General features: G+C 36.6%; 2 protein-coding genes across 3 annotated transcripts; both read right to left on the bottom strand.

Annotated features, from left to right (window-relative positions):
• Nucleotides 1-750: 750 nt before the first annotated feature.
• Nucleotides 751-7,345, bottom strand: LOC128530146 (cytosolic sulfotransferase 3-like). Its single transcript, XM_053503888.1, has 8 exons — nt 7,175-7,345; nt 6,647-6,785; nt 4,683-4,811; nt 4,466-4,566; nt 3,835-3,961; nt 3,641-3,738; nt 3,166-3,340; nt 751-1,547 (listed from the first exon to the last, which is right to left on the bottom strand). The coding sequence occupies exons 1-8, from the start codon at nt 7,196-7,198 to the stop codon at nt 1,435-1,437; spliced, it is 906 nt and encodes a 301-aa protein (XP_053359863.1). The 5' UTR covers nt 7,199-7,345; the 3' UTR covers nt 751-1,434.
• Nucleotides 7,346-11,705: 4,360 nt separating this feature from the next.
• LOC128530148 (cytosolic sulfotransferase 3-like) lies at nt 11,706-20,332 on the bottom strand. Of its 2 annotated transcripts, none has more exons than XM_053503891.1 (8): nt 19,417-19,490; nt 17,595-18,150; nt 16,406-16,534; nt 16,185-16,285; nt 15,304-15,430; nt 15,105-15,202; nt 14,668-14,842; nt 11,706-12,846 (listed from the first exon to the last, which is right to left on the bottom strand). In XM_053503891.1, the coding sequence occupies exons 2-8, from the start codon at nt 17,623-17,625 to the stop codon at nt 12,734-12,736; spliced, it is 774 nt and encodes a 257-aa protein (XP_053359866.1). In that variant the 5' UTR covers nt 17,626-18,150; nt 19,417-19,490; the 3' UTR covers nt 11,706-12,733. The 2 variants fall into 2 exon arrangements, with proteins under 2 accessions (XP_053359866.1, XP_053359865.1); XM_053503890.1 differs by lacking the exon at nt 17,595-18,150 and adding an exon at nt 19,919-20,332 and having other exon boundaries at nt 11,707-12,846; nt 19,417-19,555.
• Nucleotides 20,333-23,114: the final 2,782 nt, after the last annotated feature.

The raw sequence follows: 23,114 nt of genomic DNA, 5'->3' as shown, positions 1-23,114 counted from the left end.
ACAAAATTTGTAAACAATCAATTGATATGAATACTTTTGCAAGGTACTCTATATTCACTGTTGTTTGTGTGATTTATTGTAAAGCCATTTTTCCTCATTAAGTCCTTAACCCTTATTTCTGACCTTCACATGCTTCCTCTGGTAGTGACCATGGATCTCTTCTTGCCTGTCCTTTGACCCATGTAATTGTCTCAGTAAAAAGAATGCACTGTTTATACATTTGTGTCTACAGGAAATGATTCCTGTGATGGATCATTGGAAATGATGGCACATAATTTACTGCCTGGTGAAAAAGTCACTTTTTCAAAAACGTCTGTATTAAACAAAGAAAACAGCAAAGGGGATTTTTGTGCTGCAGTTTGGTTATGAACCATACAATGCATTATTAAAACCTGAGATCACTTAAATGTTAAGTTGCACTATAAAAGAAATAACAGTAGAAAATCACAGTTATGTTTAATGTCAGTTTCATCGTAAATTTGTTCATGATAAATCCTAACAAAACTTCAATGGCAGAAACTGATGCAAAACATCTGTTTAATGACAAACAAGGGACCTTTAATAAATGATCTACCGAGTGTTTGAAAATGTAACTTATTTTCCTCTGCTTAATCAAACTATTCTTCCTGGATTTACCCATACTGCCCCCTTGGTTTATGCCTGAACTATACCAACTTAAAGTGAAGTGCTTCTATAGAAACACCGGTCTTGTTGTTCACACAAAAGAATGTGCTTTACACAACTCAGTCCTCCTATTATGCAGATTTAATTAGGTCAAGTGAAGGGAACACAAAACCTGTAGGATGAAACTGGGGTACCTGGAGAAAGCAAACCAAGCAAAGAGAGAACATGCGAACTCCACACACACAGACCTGCGGTGGGAATTAAACCCTCGACCCTAATGGTGTGATGATGATGATAATAATGATAATTATTATTATGAAAGTAAAGCATTTCCACATGCACAGTGTGACCAGAACTTGCATGATTGTGACTAAACAGCTGTGTTACCATAAGAACCTTTTGTTTTATATTTTGGTTAGTTGATGTTATTCACATGCAATCGCTCATGAATTCTTACACAATTCTAGTGTAATTGATTAAAAGATAACATGCAGTTTAGTTCAGCCCAGCAACACACTTCCTTATACCATTGTGCATATTTTCTGGAGCAACATCTCCAGTGGGCTGCACCATATTAAAGTATTTGCTACAGTGATCATTTAACAGCAAGTTCTAAGGGCAGGGTGGTTTTAAAAAGCTGTACCAAAAGATTTACCCAAAAGATTTATTTAAACATGTATTATATAAAAACACACAAAATTTGTTCTCATATTGCATACAGATTGTGCCGCTAAACAGCGCACACGGACAAGATTTCCCTTAAACAAATTGAATCAAGAGTCACATTAAATTCTATGGACTTATGATGTCCTAAATCTCTATGCGGAACTGTAAGGTTGTATTCTTCATCTTCTGCTTGTAGTGTTCATCAAACTGTTCATTCTGAGCAACAGTGAAGTGATTCTTCCAGTCACCGACTTTACCTGAAATATGCGTACAAGGGAAAACAAAGAGAATCAATGAGCAAGATAGATAAATAAAGCACTATTTCACCATGCTTTATCAAGAATAAATTTAAACCACAGCCAATGTGATTAATTTGTTACATTGACAGTATTAACCAAAAGTGCAAAGTGTGCATGAATATGAATCTCAACCGTTACAGGCTTGTGACACCAACTGGTGGTGAATGTGCTGGTGCTGAGATTTAGAGGTAGGATTTTGTAGATAATTGTAGATATTTTATATTGGAGGGCATATACGTCCTGTGTGGGGCTTTCAATACTAGTAACAGTATGTAGGCATCTACTTTCATTCTCATACTAGGATATTTCCGAGCTTTCACATTAAAATGGATTATAATTGCAATGTGCAATGGTGCACCCAAACAGCAATGTTTGTGAGCAGTGTCATTTAAGCATACAATGCTCATTTTAAGTTATACAGCGGGTTTGGAAAGTTCTAGACTGCTTCAGTTTTTGTAAAATTTATTGTATTATACCAGGTATATTTCATTTAAATTTGACTATGTTTAGTTTTTTGCCATAAGTTTAATGCTATACTATGGCAACTGAATTAATGATAAAGAATACTCTAGTTAAGTAACTGAACACTTGCCTAATGCACTCCAAATTGAGCTCAGGTGCATCCTGTTTACTTTGATTAATTGAGATTTTTGGCTGAACTTTAAGGGAATCAGGGAAAAAAAATATGTACATTAACTGGTAATACAATGCCTAAAGTGAAGCATTGTCATGGCAGCAACTATTGCTTCTCAATAGCTAGGACATGGAGACTGGTCAAAGTTGAAGGAAGCAGCCATAAATAAAGATCTGCTCCTGAATGTACAAAACATTAAACTTGGCAAGAGTTCATGACAACAACTGTAAGGAAGAGTCAGCTTTAAGAAACGATATAGAACATCTGTTTGAAGAACTGAAGATAGCAGTTTACTGACACTTTCATCCAATCTGAATAAACTTGAGAGAATCTGCTAGGGAGATTGTGAACAACTTCCCAGATGCATGTAACAAGGCTTATACAGACATACAGTACACAAGACGATATGAAAATAATGGCTGCCAAATTACAAATTACTATTTTTAATTATCTGAATAGTTTTCAGTTTTCATTACCTCATTTTTAAGAATCTTAATAATAAAAAAAAAAAATACATAATATTATTAAACTTATAAAAATATGTTGTAATAAGAATAATGTTTTTATGTTGTCATTATTTGTCAATTTATGGCCCAAAAATTATATTTAAGACAGTATAAATTAAATATGACACAATAACAAATAGAGAATACTGTAGTGGTTTAAATAGTGTCCACTGTACTGTACAGTATATCTTTTTTATAGCATTAAAAATGCTAATACTTACATATACAGTAGCAAATAATAACTAAACCTAAAACCTATTTAAATAATATAGCTAAAAATAAACCCTAATGGAAGACGACAGGAAAGGACAGAACCTAATGAGCCCTACATACCTATCTAGAAGATTTATGAGCTATATAAGCTCACACCAATCATTTAAAGGTATTATTCTTGGCATATGTAAGGAGCTTCTCCAGAGATGCATGCTATATTAACCTTTACGCATGAATGGTGAGATTGTAAAATCCATGACTGGGACACCAGAATAGTTGGTCATCTTGTTTTCCTTCATGTTATTGAAGTGAGTGGATTTTGTTATCTTCTTCCTCTCTTCTATTGGTGTATTTAAACCAAGGAAGGAGCATAAGCTGTCCAATTCACACCCTGGGTCCTAGATGAGAAAAAAAAAAAAAAAAAAAACTCAAAACTAAAATAAATGTCACCTTACAACATTGCCTTATTGATATCCTGTAAGAAGAAACTTCTCAGGTAACAAACCGAATACACACAGAGCTTCAGAACGAACATAGCTACTGGAGGATGAATTCTTAACCATGAGAAGTTTAGTAGTATGACCCTTCGGTTACTGAGGTGAACTGTACCAGATATGAAAAATTTAATACAATATGACCACTATAGTCTGTTTTCTATTTCCCATGATTTTGTGGCCAAGCAGAGTAAACTTCCTTACCTCCACCATATCCTCAAAGAACATGTAGTGTAGATTAGAGTATGTCTGCTTCTTCTCCCAGTAGCCACAAACATGATCATACCAAGGTCCAAATACCTCTGTAAGGTCAAATGAAAGATATATTTATTTGCATAATCATGGCACATATTTAAATAATATATATTAAATAACTGTTGATTAACTCTTTCACTCACTCTTTCCTTCCATGAACATCTGAAGAAAGGTGTTCCAGTCCCCCGGGTCAGGTTGTCCTTTGTTCATGCGCTCAAAGTGGAAATAAGAAACTGCATTGTCTTTGGCATTGCGAGCTACATAGACCACCTAAACAAAAACAATAATTAAAAGAGATATTGAGAAACTTGAACCAATCATTAATTTAATGTCAGAAAATAAAATAGTGTGTTTGAGGCACTAGAGAGATTGACCCAAACCAGACTGCAGTTTTTGTCATAGACTGTTTATGTTTTTTCACTTATTCATGCTTTAACATCAACTTTATTGAAATGCTTTGTATTATAACTATAATACATACTCTATTGGAAATGTGAGCTAACGGTTTATGCCCAGAAAAAAAAACATTATTCAGCATGTCTCTACTTGCTGCCACCCTTTTATTGGTTTGTAAACTCCTCATGGCAACTTAAACTACCATTTCCTAAAATAAAAATAAAAAAATTCTCATTCATTAAAGCGAATCTTTGGCTTTATGCCTAGATTATTGTCATGCACCTTTATCTGCAGTGACCCTAACCTAATCTTTCTGTGTTTGCTGCTGAAATGTTTTGCTAAAATCTTAAATTTATGTCTCTGTTTGCAGACACATACCTTGCAGTTCTGTTCCCAGAAGGACTTGGGCACCAACTGAATAGGTAGATGAGTTTTAATGAGTCGAGGTTTGGTGGGTAAATTATCTGCCAGTTCAACCCCTATGTAAAAAATGTAAACTTTTTAGCCTTTTTATTGTTAGTTTAATTATCTGTGTGCAAATCTTAAATTGCTTTTAATTGTTAGAACATGGACTCTCTGTTAGATGTATTCCAACCTGATGGCATTGGAGGGAAGGTTGCCTCAAGGAAAGGCACTCTCATAAAAATTGGTATTGAGGTCTGACGATCAGGTGCTTCATTGCCGAAATAGAGAAGGTCCAAGATATAGGATACCCAGGTGGTCCCTTCAGTAGAAGACAAATTGAACAAGTAAGCCATTTATATGAAAAGTGGCTTAGGTATACTGTATAGTGATTAATAAGCTTTTTTTGTGGTAGTGAACAAAACTTCACAGAATACTAATTAAAGTCTACTCCAGAACAGTGATGTAAATATCAGAATCTCTAGCTAGCTAGTTATCTGCTGTTAAACTAAATTTTAGCTTGCATTTGGCATCAGTATAAACAATTTTATCATGTTAATATTGGTTTTACCTATTATATTTTATTAAATTTATTTAACAATACCAGCTTTTTTAAAAAACTATAATATAAAAGGCAAGATTGTTGTACCATGCATTTTTCTGGTGGGCCGCATCAACATGGTGCAGATATAATAGTATTTATGATTTCTTTTTTAATAAAAAGGTATTTTAGACAATGAATTGGCAATAAAGCAGAATTCTTCTTATTCATTTATATTTTTTTAAAAAAAATGTGCTGCATTGATCCAAGACTAAATATATTTGGAATTACCCATTTAACTGAGACTTACTGTAGTTGTTCTGAGTGGTCTAAAAAAGCCTGGCTCAACTAATTAAAAACAGAAGACATCATTAGTCACATGTAAAATTAATTTCCTTGCTTGTTAGGAAGCTGGGGTCATCCGTGATACCCTGAAGCAAAGAGTGCTGCACTGTTGCTTAAGGGCCCACCAGTGACAGCTGGATAGTGCTGGACCCCCTGACCCTCTAATCAGTAACCCAGAGCTTTGAGCCACCACTGCCCCACTATAGTGACCTTTCAAAGCAAAAGCTTTCGCAAAGCTTAAACGTGTGATTATCAGTTTTCATCATGCCTAAAAAGGCTACAAGAACACAGACATGATCACTTTAACGATATCTTTGGAAATGTACAGTATCTGTTAAAGCAGTGCAAATAAGAAAGTAGGCGAGCTGGACATTCCTAAATGTGCTGCATCAGTCACATTATAGAGTGATAAATACACACTGGCAGCACCATCATCATTTAAAGGTATTCTTCTTGGGATAGTCAAACTAAATAATGAATTTAGAAAAAATACAACCTTCAGCTTAACTCATCTAAAGAATTTTCAGGCAAAGAAGTAAACTTGTAAAGCAAACTTAATGGGGTTGTTAGTTGGAGTAATTTGGCGATAACACAATTTTTAGTTATTTCATTTACATCCTATATATTTGTCTGAGGTTTCAATCAGAAAAGGGTGTCCTCTTCAGTTTTGATGTGAGAATCTGCCCCAAGAATAGGAATTTAGGTATCTCAGGTCATTGATCATAAGTTAAGGTAAAATGGCATGAGAGATTGGAAGATAGATTAGTGTGGTGTCAGCAGTAATGCGGACATTGTACCCATCTATTGTAGTGAGGAGAGAGTTGAAAGCCAATTATGCCCCAACCCTAACCTATGGTCACAAGCTCTGAGTAGTGACAAAAAGATTGAGATCACTAATACAGGCAGAGTTGCTGGGATCAGACTGTTAGAGACAGACATCCGGGCAGAGCTCAAGGTAGAACCACTGCTCTTCTCTATTAAAATGGGCCAATTGAGGTGGAAGACTACCTTTGGTAGGTGGTTCAGGCATGTCCAATTGGAAAAGGCCACTGGGCAGACCCAGGGCTAGATGGAGACTACATTTTTTAAACGACTAATAACTTCAATAGCTACACTGTTGGGTAGGTGATTTGAAATATCAAATCAGATGCAAGCATTAGAGTTCCTGGAGGTTAAATGCACTGATAATTATGAAAATATATCACTATACTGTGCATGGCTCTAAATTAGCCATGTTAGCATTCTTAGACAAATAATCCCTTTTAGAATACCTGCTTTGGGGTAAGTAGCAATGAGGATGTCATCTGGTCTTGCCTGAAACTTCTGAATATTTTCCCAATTTTCGGTGAAGTAATGAACCATAGAGATGCCTTCAAATTCAAACAGTTCTGGTCGACTGATCAATTTCAACTGCAGTATAAAAAAGTGTTGTTACTTCATGTATAAGCTCATTAGACAATTAAAATAAAGTTAAGATATGTTTGCTTTGCTCAAGTTGCTTAAGTATATACATATATAAATCACAAGGGATATTTAAATGTCACAGGATGTAGAATAAACAAATTACCAAAGACAGTTTTTTTACAGTGCCAAAAAATGCATTGCTAAAAAACACATATAAACTATTCTGTCTGGGATCTGCAATACCTAGGATAAATCAGATTTTGGCTTAGTGGTGCAGACATATAGAAAATGCTAATATTGGATGTTATGGTTCATCAATTATGTCACCATATTCAAGTATGTAGTATGATTTTTCAATTTTCTAGGAATCTCTGGAAAATAAGTAGCCAACTTACCGATGAAAAATCAAATCCTTCCATAATGGACAAAGTTAAATAAAAATGTACTTCTTATTGCAAAATTGCTTTTTATTCAGAAGCTTATCTTGTTTCTATCCTCCAGTATACATTCCAGTCTTCTCTTCTACTTTTTGTAGACTTGCTTTCTATGACGTGTCTGCTTTAGTATATACCACAGCATAGTATTTACCTCCACCCCTTTCTCTCTCTCTCTCTCACTCACACACACAAACACACACACACACACACACACACACACAAAATGTGTCCCGCCCTCTATGAAATCACCACAAGCTTTCCAAGTCACAAAGTTCCACACAATTACATAAACTTTGCAGTGTGCAAATATCCCCGTATACCATTTCAGATTTGATGTCAAGTCCATCTATATGTTTTTATTAACTGATACTACGGTATTTGTAGCTTTCCTCACAGCCTTCTAATTACTACCCCAATGCCTTAATCACCAATGTACCTCACAAAAGGGCACACATTTACACATGAATCCACACTGAACATGGCTTGCCACTCATATATAAATATATTTTTTATTAATTCTTTCAGATGACACAGACTTACACAGCATTGACTGCTTTTGGTTGGAAACATTGGTCATGTAAATTTTTTACATTGCTCAGTCTTTACAACCTTTACATAGCTTAATCTATCTATTTCTACTGCATGTTAAAATACAGATTAAACCCAATGAATGTGGCTTTGCTGGAATGTGGGTGTCCATGTAATGGGAGACTGCAAATATGATTGTTTTTTTTACTTGTCACGTGACTGGTCATTCAACAGCTTGTTTTAGCGTGCCTCCTATGAGTAGAATTCCTGGCGCATTCTTTCTGTTTGGGTTTCCTGCTTTATGTTATGCAAACTCTATGAAGCAGAGTTTTGTCATAAAACTTTAACAAAGCTACTTTCTTTTTTTCTATCCCTTCTCTTTTTTCCCTTTTCTTTCCTTCAGCGTTTTCACAACAGCAGTTTAGAGTGTTTAAAAATATAGATTAGTACACAATAGATTGCCTTTGGATAGGAAACCCTTTAAATAGAACAATAGACAGTATATAGTCATTAATGATATAGATTTCCAAAGTGATTTAAGGGTACTAACATGTGAAAGGAAAGTTTTTAACTGAGCTGTTTGCGTGAGAATATATAGAAGAGGAGGTGCCGCAGGAGGAATGTGCGTGACAGGGCCCTGTGGATAAAAAAAAAAAACACTTCCTCTTTTCTCACGCAAGCCAGAGGGAGAGGCCAATGTAGATTAGTAGATAATGTCACAACACTGCTACAGCGGTTAACTCTCTCTTTCTCCACCATATTAATCATATATTTGCATAGTACAGAATGGGTGAGTCAGTTGTCTAATACTGTATATCAAAATAGCCTAGAATGTTGGGAAAACAAGTCATACTTTTCTTTTTTTTTTTCTTTTTTTTTCCACAGTTATGCTGATGAGACAGTAAGATGTCTCAGCATAAACAGATGGGAGAAAAAAATTAATTTAGTTGAGCAATGTGTGAAGGACATACAGTAAGAGACTGGATGTTAATTAACTTAGTTAGTCCACTCAGAGTAACAGCGAGCGCTGCTCACGGCCCTTCCGCAATCCTGGAACTCATTGATTAAAGTGCTGCACTCGCTATATACTGTACACATGTCGGTTCAGCACTACCGCATTCTGCGGAGCTTTTTCAGAAACTTTAAACGCTCTCTCTGCATGCATCTTTCAACTTCATTGCGATCCCGTGACACTTTCTGTTCCATCAAGTGCAACAGTAAAAGACATTGGTGCGATTATAGATTAAAGTCTTTCATGTAAAGCACATGTAGACAATATTACTAAGATAGCATTCTTTTATCTCAGAAATATTGCCAAGATATCTTGTCAGATATATTGTCACTAAATAATGTAGAAAAATTCTATTAATGCTTTTACTGTAATGTATTACAGTCTGGTTGTTCAACTAGGTGCATAAACAAGCTTTACTTAGTTTAGAATGCAGCAGCGTCCTCAGTAGTACAAGAAGATACAGGCACATCACCCCTATCTCATACACACTGCACTGGCTCCCAGTAAAATTTTACATCAATTTTAAAATAATACTTTTGACTCGATGGTTTCTTGATTAAATGGTCTCGCGCCGCAGTATCAGAGTGAACTGCTAGTGTATAACGATCCATCACCATGCCTACATCAATCAAAGGATGCAGGCGGCTTGTCAGTACCACATATTATGAAAACAGCAGCAGGGGGCAGAGCATCTTCTTACAAAGCCCCAAAGTTATGGAATAGTCTTCTAATTAATGTTCAGGACTCTTCTTAAATTTTCAGTCTTTAGGTCTAGGCTAATATAGCCAAACAATTTCGTAAATAGATTTGCCTTAGGTAAAGGAGCAGATCTGGAAGACTTATGGATGAAGAGTATTATGGTGAACTGGTATGTTTAGATGCTATCTTCCCCACTCTCACTGATCACTTAGGTTTGTTAATGGTAAAGTGGTTGGTTGCTTTACATACCAAGGAGCCCTCATGTCTGTGTTTCCTTCTGGCTCTCCCTTTTAGTTATGCTGTCATAGTTAGTCCTGTTGGAGTACCTGCTTGCACTCTGCACTAAATATACATTTACCTTATACATTATGTGACTGTGACCATACCATAATTGTTATCTCTTCTCTTCTCTCTCTCTCTCTCCCCATCTCGCTGTTGAGCTACACATGTCGCTCATCAGCAGCCAGTGATCCAGACCCCCTCTACCCTCTGGACTTGTCTGACTCATTCAGGTGACCCACTTCGGGTTGGAGATGTTGTCGCTTAGATGCCCCATGTTGTCTGCTTAGGATGTGTGTGGTAACTGGGTGATCAGTGTTGGGTGTAACGCGTTACAAAGTTTAGTACTGCATTAGAGTACTTGGATTTTTTTTTTTGTGTAACAAGTAATTTAACACGTTAGGTCTATGTTAGGTTTTAAATGAAGATGTAGTGTGCCCGAGCTAAGTTTTAAGCTAAGAGAAGAAGAGTTTTAGCTTGTTGTGTCCGCTGCACCTTGATACACTTACCGGTCCGGGCCCGATCGACCGGGAGAGACAAACACACACACACACGCAGGCATGATGTCTGAAGATCTCTGTTTATTCTCAGCAAAGAGAGCACATTTAAACGGTGCTACGTCCCGAACATCAAAAGAACCATCATTAACATGTCCATCATAGAGGAACCCGGAGACAGACAGGTGAGAGGAGATACATTTGCATTCTCCTGATTAAACAAAAGGATTCTAGCAGACAGGAGCCATTTGGATGTCTCCTCGTCTGGATACAGGATATAGAAGGTGTTACCACAGAAGACATGAGGAAACACAGTGAGGGGTCTGTTCTCAGAGCACAGGAATCTTCTTATTAGATTACATTGTCTTTCTACTTTATAAAACCTTACAGTCTACGTTAGTGACTATTTTGCATGGTTTGGTTTTAGGCCCACTGCTTTTTTCTCTTTACATGCTTCCTCTGGGAAACATAATTCTTAAGCATATAAGTTTTTTTTTAGTTTTTTTTAACACGTTAGGTCTGCCATTTAAGTACTCTCTTATTTAATAATGTAATCCGTTATTTAGACAATTTATGTAACCCGTGAGCCAGACAGCAGTCATTCCCAATCCGTTATTGTGTGTGTGTGTGTGTGTGTGTGTGTGTGTGTGTGTGTGTGTGTGTGTGTGTGAAAATCGTCCTACAAGCCTGCCCCCGATAACCCATCCCCACTCTGTTATTTCTGCTGTTATACCCCTATCTCACCTATGCGGTTTGACTATGCAAGGACCGACGCGCGGAAAGATGGAAACCTAATCACAGCGGCAAAACTAGCGGTTAACCATGATAAACTGTACTTACGGCCACCGCATGAAACCGCGTACGTGAGATAGGGGTATTAGTAGGTAACAGATGGGCCAAACTTTGCTGAGTGATGATGGTCAAATAATTATAAAGGTCTTGACTAAAACAATGCATGAGGAATCACAAAGAAGTTTTCATTTTCTACAATGGAGAAATACTCTGACTAGTTACTTTTATCAAAAAAACACTGTAATGTAACTGATTACTTTTTAAAGACAGTAATCTTGTAATGTAATTAAGAACTTTAAAAAGTAACTTCCCCCAACACTGCTGGGGACCCACCTGGCCTTTACTGAAGCAGACAGCCATTCTCTGCGGACTTTTGATTGCAGTCACTTAATTGTTCAGGATTGGAATTTCCTACATCCTATCTGCCTCCAATAACAAACTAGACTCCATATAGACTAAAATACATCAATTGTTATATTGAACTTCCAGCCGCCTAACACACAGTATGACTGCAGATCAATCCCTGCTATCTGATATCACGCAAATGAGGACGGGTTCCCTGTTGAGTCTAGCGTCTCTCAAGGTTTCTTCCTATTGCCAACTCAGGGAGATTTCCCTTGCCACCATCAGCTTGTTCCTCATGGACTATCGAATCATTTTGATGTATACACATTTTTTAATTTTATAAAAAATTTCCATAGTTTTCTTCGGATCGCGTAAAGCTGCTTTGTGACAATAAAAATTGTTAAAAGTACTATACAAATAAAATTTAATTGAATTAAATATTATTGGGTCTTTCAACAGAGATCCTAAAGAAAACTGTAATTTCATATGTATTTGCATCTGTATGTGCATGCTCAAGCTAACAAAAAGGTGCTAAACTGCGGAGCAAAACTATTTAGTGTCTACTAGCAAATGCTATTCCACATCCATAATATACCTAGTAATATATAGTAAATATAATATAATATAATATAATATAATATAATATAATATAATATAATATAATAATTTATAACATAATAAAAGCAACAAATGGCTTAGTGGTTAGCACCGTCGCCTTGCGCCACCAGGGTCCAGATCTGATTCCTGTCTTGTGTTGCATGGATTTTGCATGTTCTCCCTGTGCTTGGTGGGTTCCCTCCGACAGTCCAAATACATGCAGATTAGGCTAAATGGCCTTCATGTCCCGAATTTGCCCGTAGTCTGTGAGTGTGTTTGTATGTGTGTGTCCTGTGATAAATTAGCACCCTGTCCTGGATGTACCCAGCCTCATGCCCTAAATCTCCTGGAATAGGCCCCAGGCCCCCTGTGACCCTGCATACAGGATAAAGGGGTACAGACCTGAGGCGTAGTGAGATGTTGATAATAATATAATTGCTGTCCTCCAGTACTCAGGTTTCCTCCACAATTAAAAAATATGCATTGTAGGCTCATTGTTATTTTTAAATAGCATAAGAAGTGTATATTTTTTTATTTCTGATGATGTGCTGCCAATGTTCAAATGAGATGTGTTGAAAAATAACAAGGGTCCAAGGTATAATAACAAGGTATGGTGCATGTTGCAGTAATCCTCAGTCTAGGCTAAAAAGAAATCAGCTCAAGCCACGTTTTTAGTATTTTCCAGAGCAAATAGTATGTATTCTATATTTCTTTTGAGCATATAATCTGATGATCTTATCTCTTTAAATTCTATGTTTTTATTATGGCCTAAATCTCTGTGCGGAATTGTAATGTTGTGTTCTTCATTTTCTGCTTGTAGTGTTCATCAAACTGTTCATTCTGAGCCACAGTAAAGTGATCCTTCCAGTCACCGACTTTACCTGAAGAGGGAAAAAATAGATGCAATAAATTAGATAAAAGCGAAATGGATTAATAATCAATAAGTATTTAAACCCTTGGCTAAGAAGCTCCAAATTACGCTCAGATAAATTCAGTTTTATTAGATTATTTTTACATTAACATTTTATGCTGAATGCCAAGTGCTACATCTGTAAAAAAAATATTTACTGTCAACTTGTAATACAGTACATCAAATGGAGGTCATAATTCAGGGTTTATGACCTACACACATACCTGGGACATGCATACATATCTAGCAAAGTTAAAGCTACAGTGGAACCTTGGATTATTTAAGTCGGAACTTGCATTGTTTAAGTCGGCTTGTATTTCAAAATACTCATAAATCAAAGTGAATTGTCCCATAAGAAATAATGAAAACTTAAATTATTTGTTCCCCACCCCAAAAAATAAATACATGAAAATAATCAATCTAAAATATAAAGTAAAAACAAAACAAATTAACCTGCACTATACCTTAAAGAAAGTCAAACTAAATCCCGACATAAGTGTTTCCGTTTATGCGCGCAGGCACTATTTGTGTGTGTCTGTGTCTTTGTGTGTGAATCTAAAATAAGAGTAGAAGAGGAATCAGATCCTCCCCTCTCCTTCTTCTTGTTTACACAGTAACCCTTCCTCCTCTCTTATTTGAGTTTAACACACACACACACACACACACACACACACACACATATATTAACGGAAAAACTTTTATCGGAAAAATTTACAAGGAACATCACTAATGATACTTGCATACTAACGGAATCACTGCTGTAAAGTAAAAAGACTCGTCGTTTAAAGACAGTCATAGTCTCAGCTGTACGGACATCTAAAGGAAGTTTGTTCCACCACCTAGTTGCCAGAGCAGAAAAGAGCCTGGATGAATGCCGCCCTCGATCCCTAAGAGATGGTGGAATAAGGCGAGCAGTGCTGGAGGATCGGAGGGAACGTGGTGCAGTGTGTGGTGTGATTAGAGCAGAGAGGTAAGTGGGTGCTGGGCCATTTTTAGCTTTGTAGGCAAGGCATCAGCGTTTTGAATTTACTGCGGGCAGCTACAGGAAGCCAGTGCAGGGAGCGGAGGAGTGGTGTGGTGTGGAAGATCTTGGGAAGGTTAAAAATGAGACGTGTTGCTGCATTCTGGATCAGTTGCAGAGGACGAATCATTAAAATAGTTTGTGTGTAAAGGTGAGAGGAAGAGGGGTGTGTGTGGGTGTGTGTGTAAAGGCGAGAGGAGGAGGGGTGTGTGTGTGAAGGGGTACAGTGTCCAATGATGGGCGCGCACACATAACGGCATGCTGACACACAGAGAGAGAAAATGGATCTTTAACCTCTCTAATAAGACTTTCTTTAGCTTTACATGTGCGCACACACATATGTTATAATAAACAGTACAGGCGCGCTGTACACACATGAATACAAACACAAAATAAAAGATGTTTTACTGACACACACATGGTCACAGTGTTATAGTAAACAGTACACATGCGCATGGATGTTGTTTTTACCAGTGGGAGACATGCACCAAGCAAGGAAAGTGGATTACCCAAAATTCTGCAGCGCAAGAAAGAGAAAAACCATTGGCTCAGTTGTGAAAACGAGAAGCGTATGCGAGCTACATAATACTCGATATTTGTAAACTAAGACGTTTTTTTAAGTCAAAATTTATTAAAAATCTTTGCTCGTCTTGCAGAACACTCGCAAACCGTGTTACTCGCAATCCGAGGTTCCACTGTATATAATAAACTACACAAATAACTTCTTGGTATTATTATTTACAGAGTTTTAAAAGCAATTTGCATATTAACCTTTGCGCATGAACGGGGAGATTGTATTATCCATGACAGGGTCGGTAGAATAATTGGTCATGTTGTTTTGCTTCATGGCATCAAAGTGAATGCGTTTTGTTATCCTTTCCCTTTCTTTACTTGATGTAGTTAAACCAAGGAAGGAGTTCAAGCGCTCCACCTCACGCCAGGTGTCCTGGGGGGAAAAAAACTCTGTACATAATGATAGAATTCTAAGATATGGAAGAGTAAGTATTAGATTCTCTGTTAACCAACTGAACATGGATACAGAGTTTGAGTAAAAACATACTGAAGTGTTTATATTAATTAAAAAAAGAAAAATATCTATATGGTATCTATTCTAAAGTAATTGTGCATTTTACTACATGACCATGGTAGCCCATTTTCCATTGGCTATTATTTTATGGCCTAGCAATTATATTTTAGACTTTCCTAACCTCCACCATATCCTCAAAGAACATGTAGTGTAGATTAGAGTATGTCTGCTTCTTCTCCCAGTAGCCACAAACATGATCATACCAAGGTCCAAACACTTCTGTAAGGTTAAATGAAAGATATTTCATTACATTCATTTAATCATGGCACATATTTGAAAAAAAATATATTAAATAACTATTTATTAACTCTTTCACTCACTCTTTCCTTCCATGAACATCTGAAGAAAGGTGTTCCAGTCCCCAGGGTCAGGTTGTCCCTTGTTCATGCGCTCAAAGTGGAAATAAGAAACTGCATTGTCTTTGGCATTGCGAGCCACATAGACCACCTAAAGGAGACATTGATAAACAAAAGACCAATTCTGAGAGAAAATATACATAGCTCTGGAATGTCAGTAAATTTAATTTTGTGTTTGAGATAATGGAATGCACAAAAAAAATTACAGATTGGTTCATCACATACAGTAGCTTCTATATTTTTATATCAGAGACTTTTATAGGTCTATTATTTATTATAGGCTTTGCTTGTGGGGTAAACCCTAAAAAATCTATACAGCTTAAAGTGTGATGGTTTTTGCAGCTGCAGTTGACCATTACATTCAAAGTTCTTGTAGTTTTCTAGATGGAGTGATCTTCATGTCTTATAGTAATGATGTCTCTTTACTTAATTACAATTCCATTTGTGGTATTTCATACTTGTGTCCTTGATGTCTTCAGTATTTCCTTTACAATGTACAAAAATAAAAAAGGTATTAGAAGGCATGTCCAAACGTTTGACTGGTACTCTATATGATGTTCTTTCAGCTGCTCCCGTTAAAGGGTTTGGGCATTGGCTGGGAACCTAAGCCTTCCACATGGCAGGTGAGAATCCTACCACTGAGCCACCATTGATCTATGCTTGTTTCTATGGTATGAAAGGTCTGCTTAACCACTGGTTGTGGAAAGATTAATAAATGCAAGATTTATGTTAATTCTTCAATAAATCTAAGTCAGGGCTTTTTGTCTATATTATTGTCATGCAAGTTTATCTACTTTGGCCTGATCTCTTTAATCATAGAAATCATGACACCCTACATACTGTACCTTGCAGTTCTGTTCCCAGAAGGATTTGGGCACCAATTGAATAGGTAGATGAGTTTTAATGATTCGTGGTTTGGTGAGTAAGTTATCTGCAAGTTCAACCCCTAAATGAGAAATATAAGCTCTTTATGACTTTTTGTTAGTATTATCTTTATACATATTATGTTTAAAATGTTAAGACAACATCTGTATTATCTGAGGTCCTCGTGAATATGCATGTCAACCTGATGGCATCCCAGGGAAGATCGACTCAAGGAAAGGCACACGAATGAAAATAGGCACTGAGGTCTCACGTTCAGGTGCTGCACTGCTGAAATACAGAAGATCCAAGATATAGGATACCCAGGTGTTTCCTGTAGAAGAAGTAAAAGATGAATAAGAGAGAAGGTAATGATTAATAGGCTGTTTATCTGTGTAAGAATTGCTTTTTGCTGGGAGTGAAAAAAATAGCAGACTCCTGCTACAGAATGCATTTCACTCCAGAACATCCCTGGTGTCTTATTACATTAAATAATCTTTGTAACATAATTAATTGTTTATTGGCAAAATCTATAAAAAAAAATAATACATGCATTTTTATCTGATTTTCTTTACCTAAAATTTCTGCCTGCAAAATGCTCAAAATATACTGTAGGACTAAAATGAAAAGTGATTAACTTATTCCCTGATTTTACTTCAACTATGACAAAAATAAGTCCAAACAAAATGCTGCTAATTCTGACTATCAGTACCTGACATCAGGGATTTTCTTTTACAACCTAGTCATTTCTAACAATTTTTAGCCATACATCCATGTCCAGTTGAAAAATGCATAATGTAACACCCTAATAACAATAATTTATTTTTTAGAGATACCATGTTTCCTTGCAATATTTTGCAATCTTGCATTGTTTAAGCAGTAAACGTTCTACCTTAAAAAAGCCTGAGTAAGCTTTTTTTTTTAAAGTTTCACTATGGTACACAACTAAAAGTTGAATGAGAGACAGAAAAGGTAACCAGTGAAATCTCCAGTATTGATATATCACTTTTAAAGCTCTAAGTCAAATACTGCTAGGTGTTCAACACTGGGGAATTTGTTGTGTAGGCTAATGGCTTGTTTTAAAATTATGCGTGGCTATGAGGCACGCCATCATATCCATACTGTCTGCACTGATTTTAACCAAGGTTGCTGCTGAAAGTACATTTTGGTGCTTCTGAATATGAACACATAATGTGATATACAACACATTTTTTTAACTGGAATATTAACACTATTGTCTGCTGGTGTTTATGAAATGTAATACATTGCTATGCTTCACCTTAATTTTTGTCAAGCACAATAAGACTGACCAGCGATCTAGCAGGACACAGACAAGTATAATTATGATTATTTTGGTAAATAATGAGACTACGAATATTCATTCATTCATTCACCCTGGACAGGGTGCCAATCCATTGCTGTCATCTACAGGACGGTAGATGATCATCTCTTGCCGGACACTACATCTCCTGTCCCTGCCACATGAGTGCATGCTGCCTTGTTGTTCATAGCAAGCAAAGTTCTGAATTGGATCTGTCCTTTTAGCATCTTGGTGGTGCCTGAGTGAGAAGCATTTTGTTAGAGTGTGTGGATTGTAGACCATTTGTCCATATGTCACTGTACCTGGAGTGATTAGTCCTGCAACTAGAGAAACCAAAAGGTTATACAGGTGTTTGTATCTTTAGAGCTTACCATTCACTATAAAGAAAAATGGTAAATTAAGTGTACAGGACTGGATGATTCTCACCCTGACACAGTACAATGCCAAAACCTGTTTCCAATGTATCAGGAAGAGCAGGAAGAGCTGGTCAAAGTTCAGATTCAGCATGATTAAGAGCTACTAAGGGCCTCCTCCAGCCTCTGGAATGCATGCTCTGTGGCTTCGGTCCAGTGGATCCTGTCGGGCTCGTTCTGGTGAGGTCCAAGAAGGGGGCTGCCAGAAAGGAGACGCTGGGCAGGAAGTAATGATAGTATCCTGTTATCCCTAAAAGGCATACATTTGCTTCTTTATGGTGGGCCATGGGTAGGTGCAGACAGCCTCTACTGAGGTTTTAGATGACACAGATGCCACAACATTTGTTAGATATTGTGTCTCTGTTGGCTCCAGGTGACATATCCTTGGGTAAGCCTCAACTTTTAGGACTCATCCGTTGTGTATGTTGTCAGCTAACAAGTTTAAGTGGATGACAACATCATTCAGGTAGGCCACGATGTAGGGGCAGTTGCAACATAGCACAATGTCCAGCTATTGGAATACGGTTGGTGCTTCATGGAGGTTGAAAGGGAAAACCGTATTGCCAGACCCTTATAGTGTTGAATGTAGTTATGGGTTTGGCATCATTAGTCAATGCTACCTGCTAATAGCCTTTAGTTAAATCCAGGGTGGAAATGAAGTAAGGTCTCCTCAAATTCTCAACCAGTTCATCCACTCTATTTCTAGGCAATCTGACACTTGGTGCAGATGCCTGGAAATAGTTACCCATCCTGATCAAACCATGAGGCTTGAACAAGACAATAATGGGCCTGAACCAGATACTGGTTGACTCCTCTATGATGCTGACCTGGAGCATCGGAGTCACCTCTTCTTCAGTGGTCTGGCAGTGGACTTCGGGGGACTCTCTATGGCCACTGCGGGCCAACTAGAGAGGTGTATTGGCCAGGAGATGTTTTACTATCTCAGGAGACCATCTGGTTAAGCCCTGGCTCAGGAGGGATCACATCCTGAAACCTATCCATGGCCTCAAACAGCTCTTTGTGCTGGGCAGATTTATCAGCCGTTGCAGGCAATAATTTACTCTCCTAAATCTTCACTGTTACTGTGTGGGGCACTTGCTATTGAGCCAGGAACCTCCACATGGGACAGAGTAGGAACAGGAAGACTGACACATTGCTGGTCTGCCTGGGCCCATTTCATATATTCCCAGACCATGGAAACAGCTGCTTTGCATGTCCTGCACATAGCCAATAACAGATCACAACAGAAAAGGTCCACTCCACCCAACTATATAGTCACTACAGCATAGGTATTTTATTTTAATCATGCTGGCTGGCTAATAATAACAAAAACTATACAGTTTGTCATGTGATTGCTAATGTAGTATTAGGAGGAATAATTAAAATTCAAGGAGGTTCACTGTACTGAAAATTGAATAAATAAATAAACAAACAAACTGCTAACCTTGATAAAGTTTTTAGATGAACAATCCCTCAGATTACCTGCTTTGGGGTAAGTAGCAAGGAGGATGTCATCTGGTCTTGCTTGGAACTTCTGAACATTCTCCCAGTTCTCAGTGAAGAAATTAACCATGGAGATACCTTCAAACTCAAACACTTCTGGCCGAGTGATTGATTTTAGCTGCAGCAATTCAAATTGTTGTTAATTTATGCAATGGATGGCTTCTTAAATAATCAAGTTTAACTCAACAAATGTTTCCTTTGGTTAAAAATGTTAAAATGTTGCTTAAGTATGCTAGGGATGTTAAAATGTCACAGTATGTAGAATTAGTTGTACTAATTAAATACATTATTTTTTTGTTAAAAACTATACACTGGATAATTCTAATGTCTGTTTATGGATAAATGGATTGTAAGCATGAGGTTAAGCACAAGTCAGAAAGAGAGAGAGAAATCTAGCAGCAGGAGCAGCAGTTGTTTTTGTTATGTACACTTCTTAAATCTTTAAAAAATCTCAACAAAAAAAAATCTATAGATGGCTTACCACAGACACATCAACTACTTCCATGATGAACGAAATTTCCTTATTTTCTCTTGTATGTACCACAGCAAAGCGCTTCCTCTCTCTCTCTCACTCACCCTCTCTCCTTCCCTCTTTTGGCTTTGGCTCCTCCTGACTCCTCATTGATATGCAACACTAGTCACACCCTAATTCACTCTCTAACTCCCCCTAAATGAATAGACTAGAGAGAGAACATAGCAGCCCACAATATGTGAGAATTTTTTTTTTCTTGGTGTACTTTTGTTTTTCAAACATAATTGTAAGACCATGTGCAAGATGACTCTTTTTGTCAGTGATTCACAAAGTATGGGTGAAGGTACTGTAGGTCAGCCGTGAGATGTTATTTACAATAAATAATTTCTAATCTATAAAATCTAATTTGTTATGCACTGTTATCCGTGTTGCAATTTCTCCTCACTCCTTTTTATTATGATCTGAATTATATTATTATCTATTTTATATCTATATATTTTATTATCATCATCTTTAAAGCAGTAAAAAAGTTTGGCAAAATAATTACACCTATAATGGTGATCAAATTCAAATAAAAAATAAAAATTTTATTTGTTACATACACAGTCATACACAGTACAATGTGCAGTATTTACATACAGTATAAATGCTTATACGACCGCCTGTGACCTTCAAAAAAGATTATCAATAAGAAATAAAATGAAGAAAAACTTTAGTTATGGAAAATATAGCTTTAGAGGTCTTCATATAAGGATTATTTAAACACATGAACAGTTTAACAGCAAAATGAACTAACTCTATTTTTGCAGTTTTGAGGTGGCTTAGTGGTTAGCACTGTCGCCTTGCACCTCCAGGGTTCGGGTTCGGTTCCCGGCCAGGTTTGATTTCCGCCTCTGTGTGCATGGAGTTTGCATGATCTCCTTGTGTTTGGTGGGTTTTCCCCGGGTATTCTGGTTTCCTCCCACAGTCCAAAGACATGCAGATTAGGCTAATTGGTGTTCTCAAATTGCCTGTAGTGTGTGTGGTCTGTCATAGCTTGGCACTGCCTCATGCCCTAAGTCTCCTGGGATAGGCCTTCCGCAACCCTATATACAAGATTACTCAGTATAGACGATAAGTGAGTGGTACTTCATGAATGTTTATATTTTGTATTGTTATTAATATTTTTTAACATTATGCATATTTTAAGTTTTGTAACATTATTTCTTTGCTTCACCACAGTGCTTGCACTACAGTATCCCATATAACTTTAAATATATAACCTAGTGTTTGCATATTGTTTCATACAATGCATTATGGACCTATCTATCATTCATTACTGATGTAATGATTGCAATGGCAGTAACATAAAGAAAATGTCCTTTTCTTGGTGTCAACATTCTTCAAAAACCCATTAAATACATACAAACCATGCAAGTCAGCTGTGATGTTGCACAGACATTATCTTTGCTTCATTGATCAAATGCTGGAAAGAAGTGACACACTATTGCTTGTAAATCAGGCATCAGTGTGTTGTGCTTTGCTCAAAACTGGGAAGCTTAAAACTTTTAAAATAAGGTTGTATAGCAGCTTTTTGTATAACATTTCATTACAGACAACCTTGTGTAACAGTGAATAATTATATTCCACAATGAATTCCATAAACAATGTTTATCATATACTGCTTTTAAACTCATATATACAATGTAATGTCCAGAAAATGTCATGTCATGTTATGTCATTGCACTGGCAATAGCCTCTCTACACTATGTACAAACAGAAATGTAAACCTTTAAGATAAAATAACGGCTTTAATAAGAATTTCCCTAGAGAAATTCTAGTCACCTGAGAGTTTACGTCTTTGTTCCCAACCTTCTAATTAATAACTCAAAGCCTTAATCACACCTTTCAAAAGTTGTTCAAATTGCAAATGAATTTACACGAATGACCATGTCTTTCACTTGGATATAAATCAAGGCACACATATAAATCAGGTGTAAGAACACACCTTCTAATTCAATGTTTTTTGTTTAGTGATTTTTTTTTTTCTCATTCTAGAACAATACTGGAGATTTTAAAACTATGAAATAACATATATGGAATCATGTACTAAAGTAACAACAACTACAACAGTTTTTATTTTAAGACATGAGGGTAGCTGTTCTAAAACAGTTCTTGCAAGAATAGTATTGCATGGTGAAACTGGTTTTCATGAAGACCATGCCAGGAAAGCAAGAACAAAACCGCTGCTGTAGAGGGAAAAGTTTATTTACATTCCATCCTCAGAAATCACCAGTTCATAGCATCTCAGATAGCAGAGAGCAGAAGTAGCAGACACATCTCAATATCAACTGTTCAAACACTGCCTTCAGCATTGGTTTTTAATGTAGAAAGAAAAAAAAGTTTTTTGTACAATTTTGGATAAACGTTCGTCTAGTTTTGTCTAAAAAAAAATACATATACGTATAGTTGTGTCCATTACTCCATTGTATAACAGTTTAAATGAAAGAATGTAGCTTTGCTGAAATGTCAAAATAATGTATGAGGAGAACTACAAATATGAACTTTTTTTTTTTACTTGTCACATGACCCAACACACCACTGTTTGTTCTAGTGTGCTTCCTAGAAAGAACATTCCTGGACTTTTTTTTCTTTCTGTCCTGTGAACCAAATCAAGCAGTGTTCTACCACAAAGCCCCTTCTTTTTTCCATCCTTTCCCCTTTTCTTCATATATTTCCTCCCACATTCTTCACAACAGTGGTGGATTAGAGTCATGGATTATAACACTAAGGTCACGGGAAGAATGGATTTATGCACAAAAGGGGGCAGTGGGGCACCAATTGTGAAAGGTTTAATACTCTTTTCTCTCTTCCTTATATTGAACATTTGAGCCTAGACAGTGATTCATTTAAAATAATAGTTTAAGATTAAATGTAATGATTTAAATATAATCCTGCATATACAGTACAGGTATATAAAACTTAATTTTAAGTCTAAAGATTAACTAAATGTAAAATATACAGTAAATATAAACATTAAATATTTTAAAAGAAATAAAGAAAAAAACACCAAGAAATATCTACTAAGTACTTCTTTTGTACCTATACATTTATTTTAAAACCTAGAAAAATAATGGCATAAAAATGGCAAACCTGCCAGTGCTGTGTTTACCAAATTTTGCAAAACTCTGAGAGTTTTTTTTTTTAATCACTTTAAAAGGAATGG

The sequence above is a fragment of the Clarias gariepinus genome, chromosome 9 (assembly GCF_024256425.1).
Source record: "Clarias gariepinus isolate MV-2021 ecotype Netherlands chromosome 9, CGAR_prim_01v2, whole genome shotgun sequence".
Taxonomy (NCBI): domain Eukaryota; kingdom Metazoa; phylum Chordata; class Actinopteri; order Siluriformes; family Clariidae; genus Clarias; species Clarias gariepinus.
The sequence above is the reverse complement of the archived record's forward strand: the minus strand, read 5'-3'. Positions and strand labels throughout refer to the sequence as shown.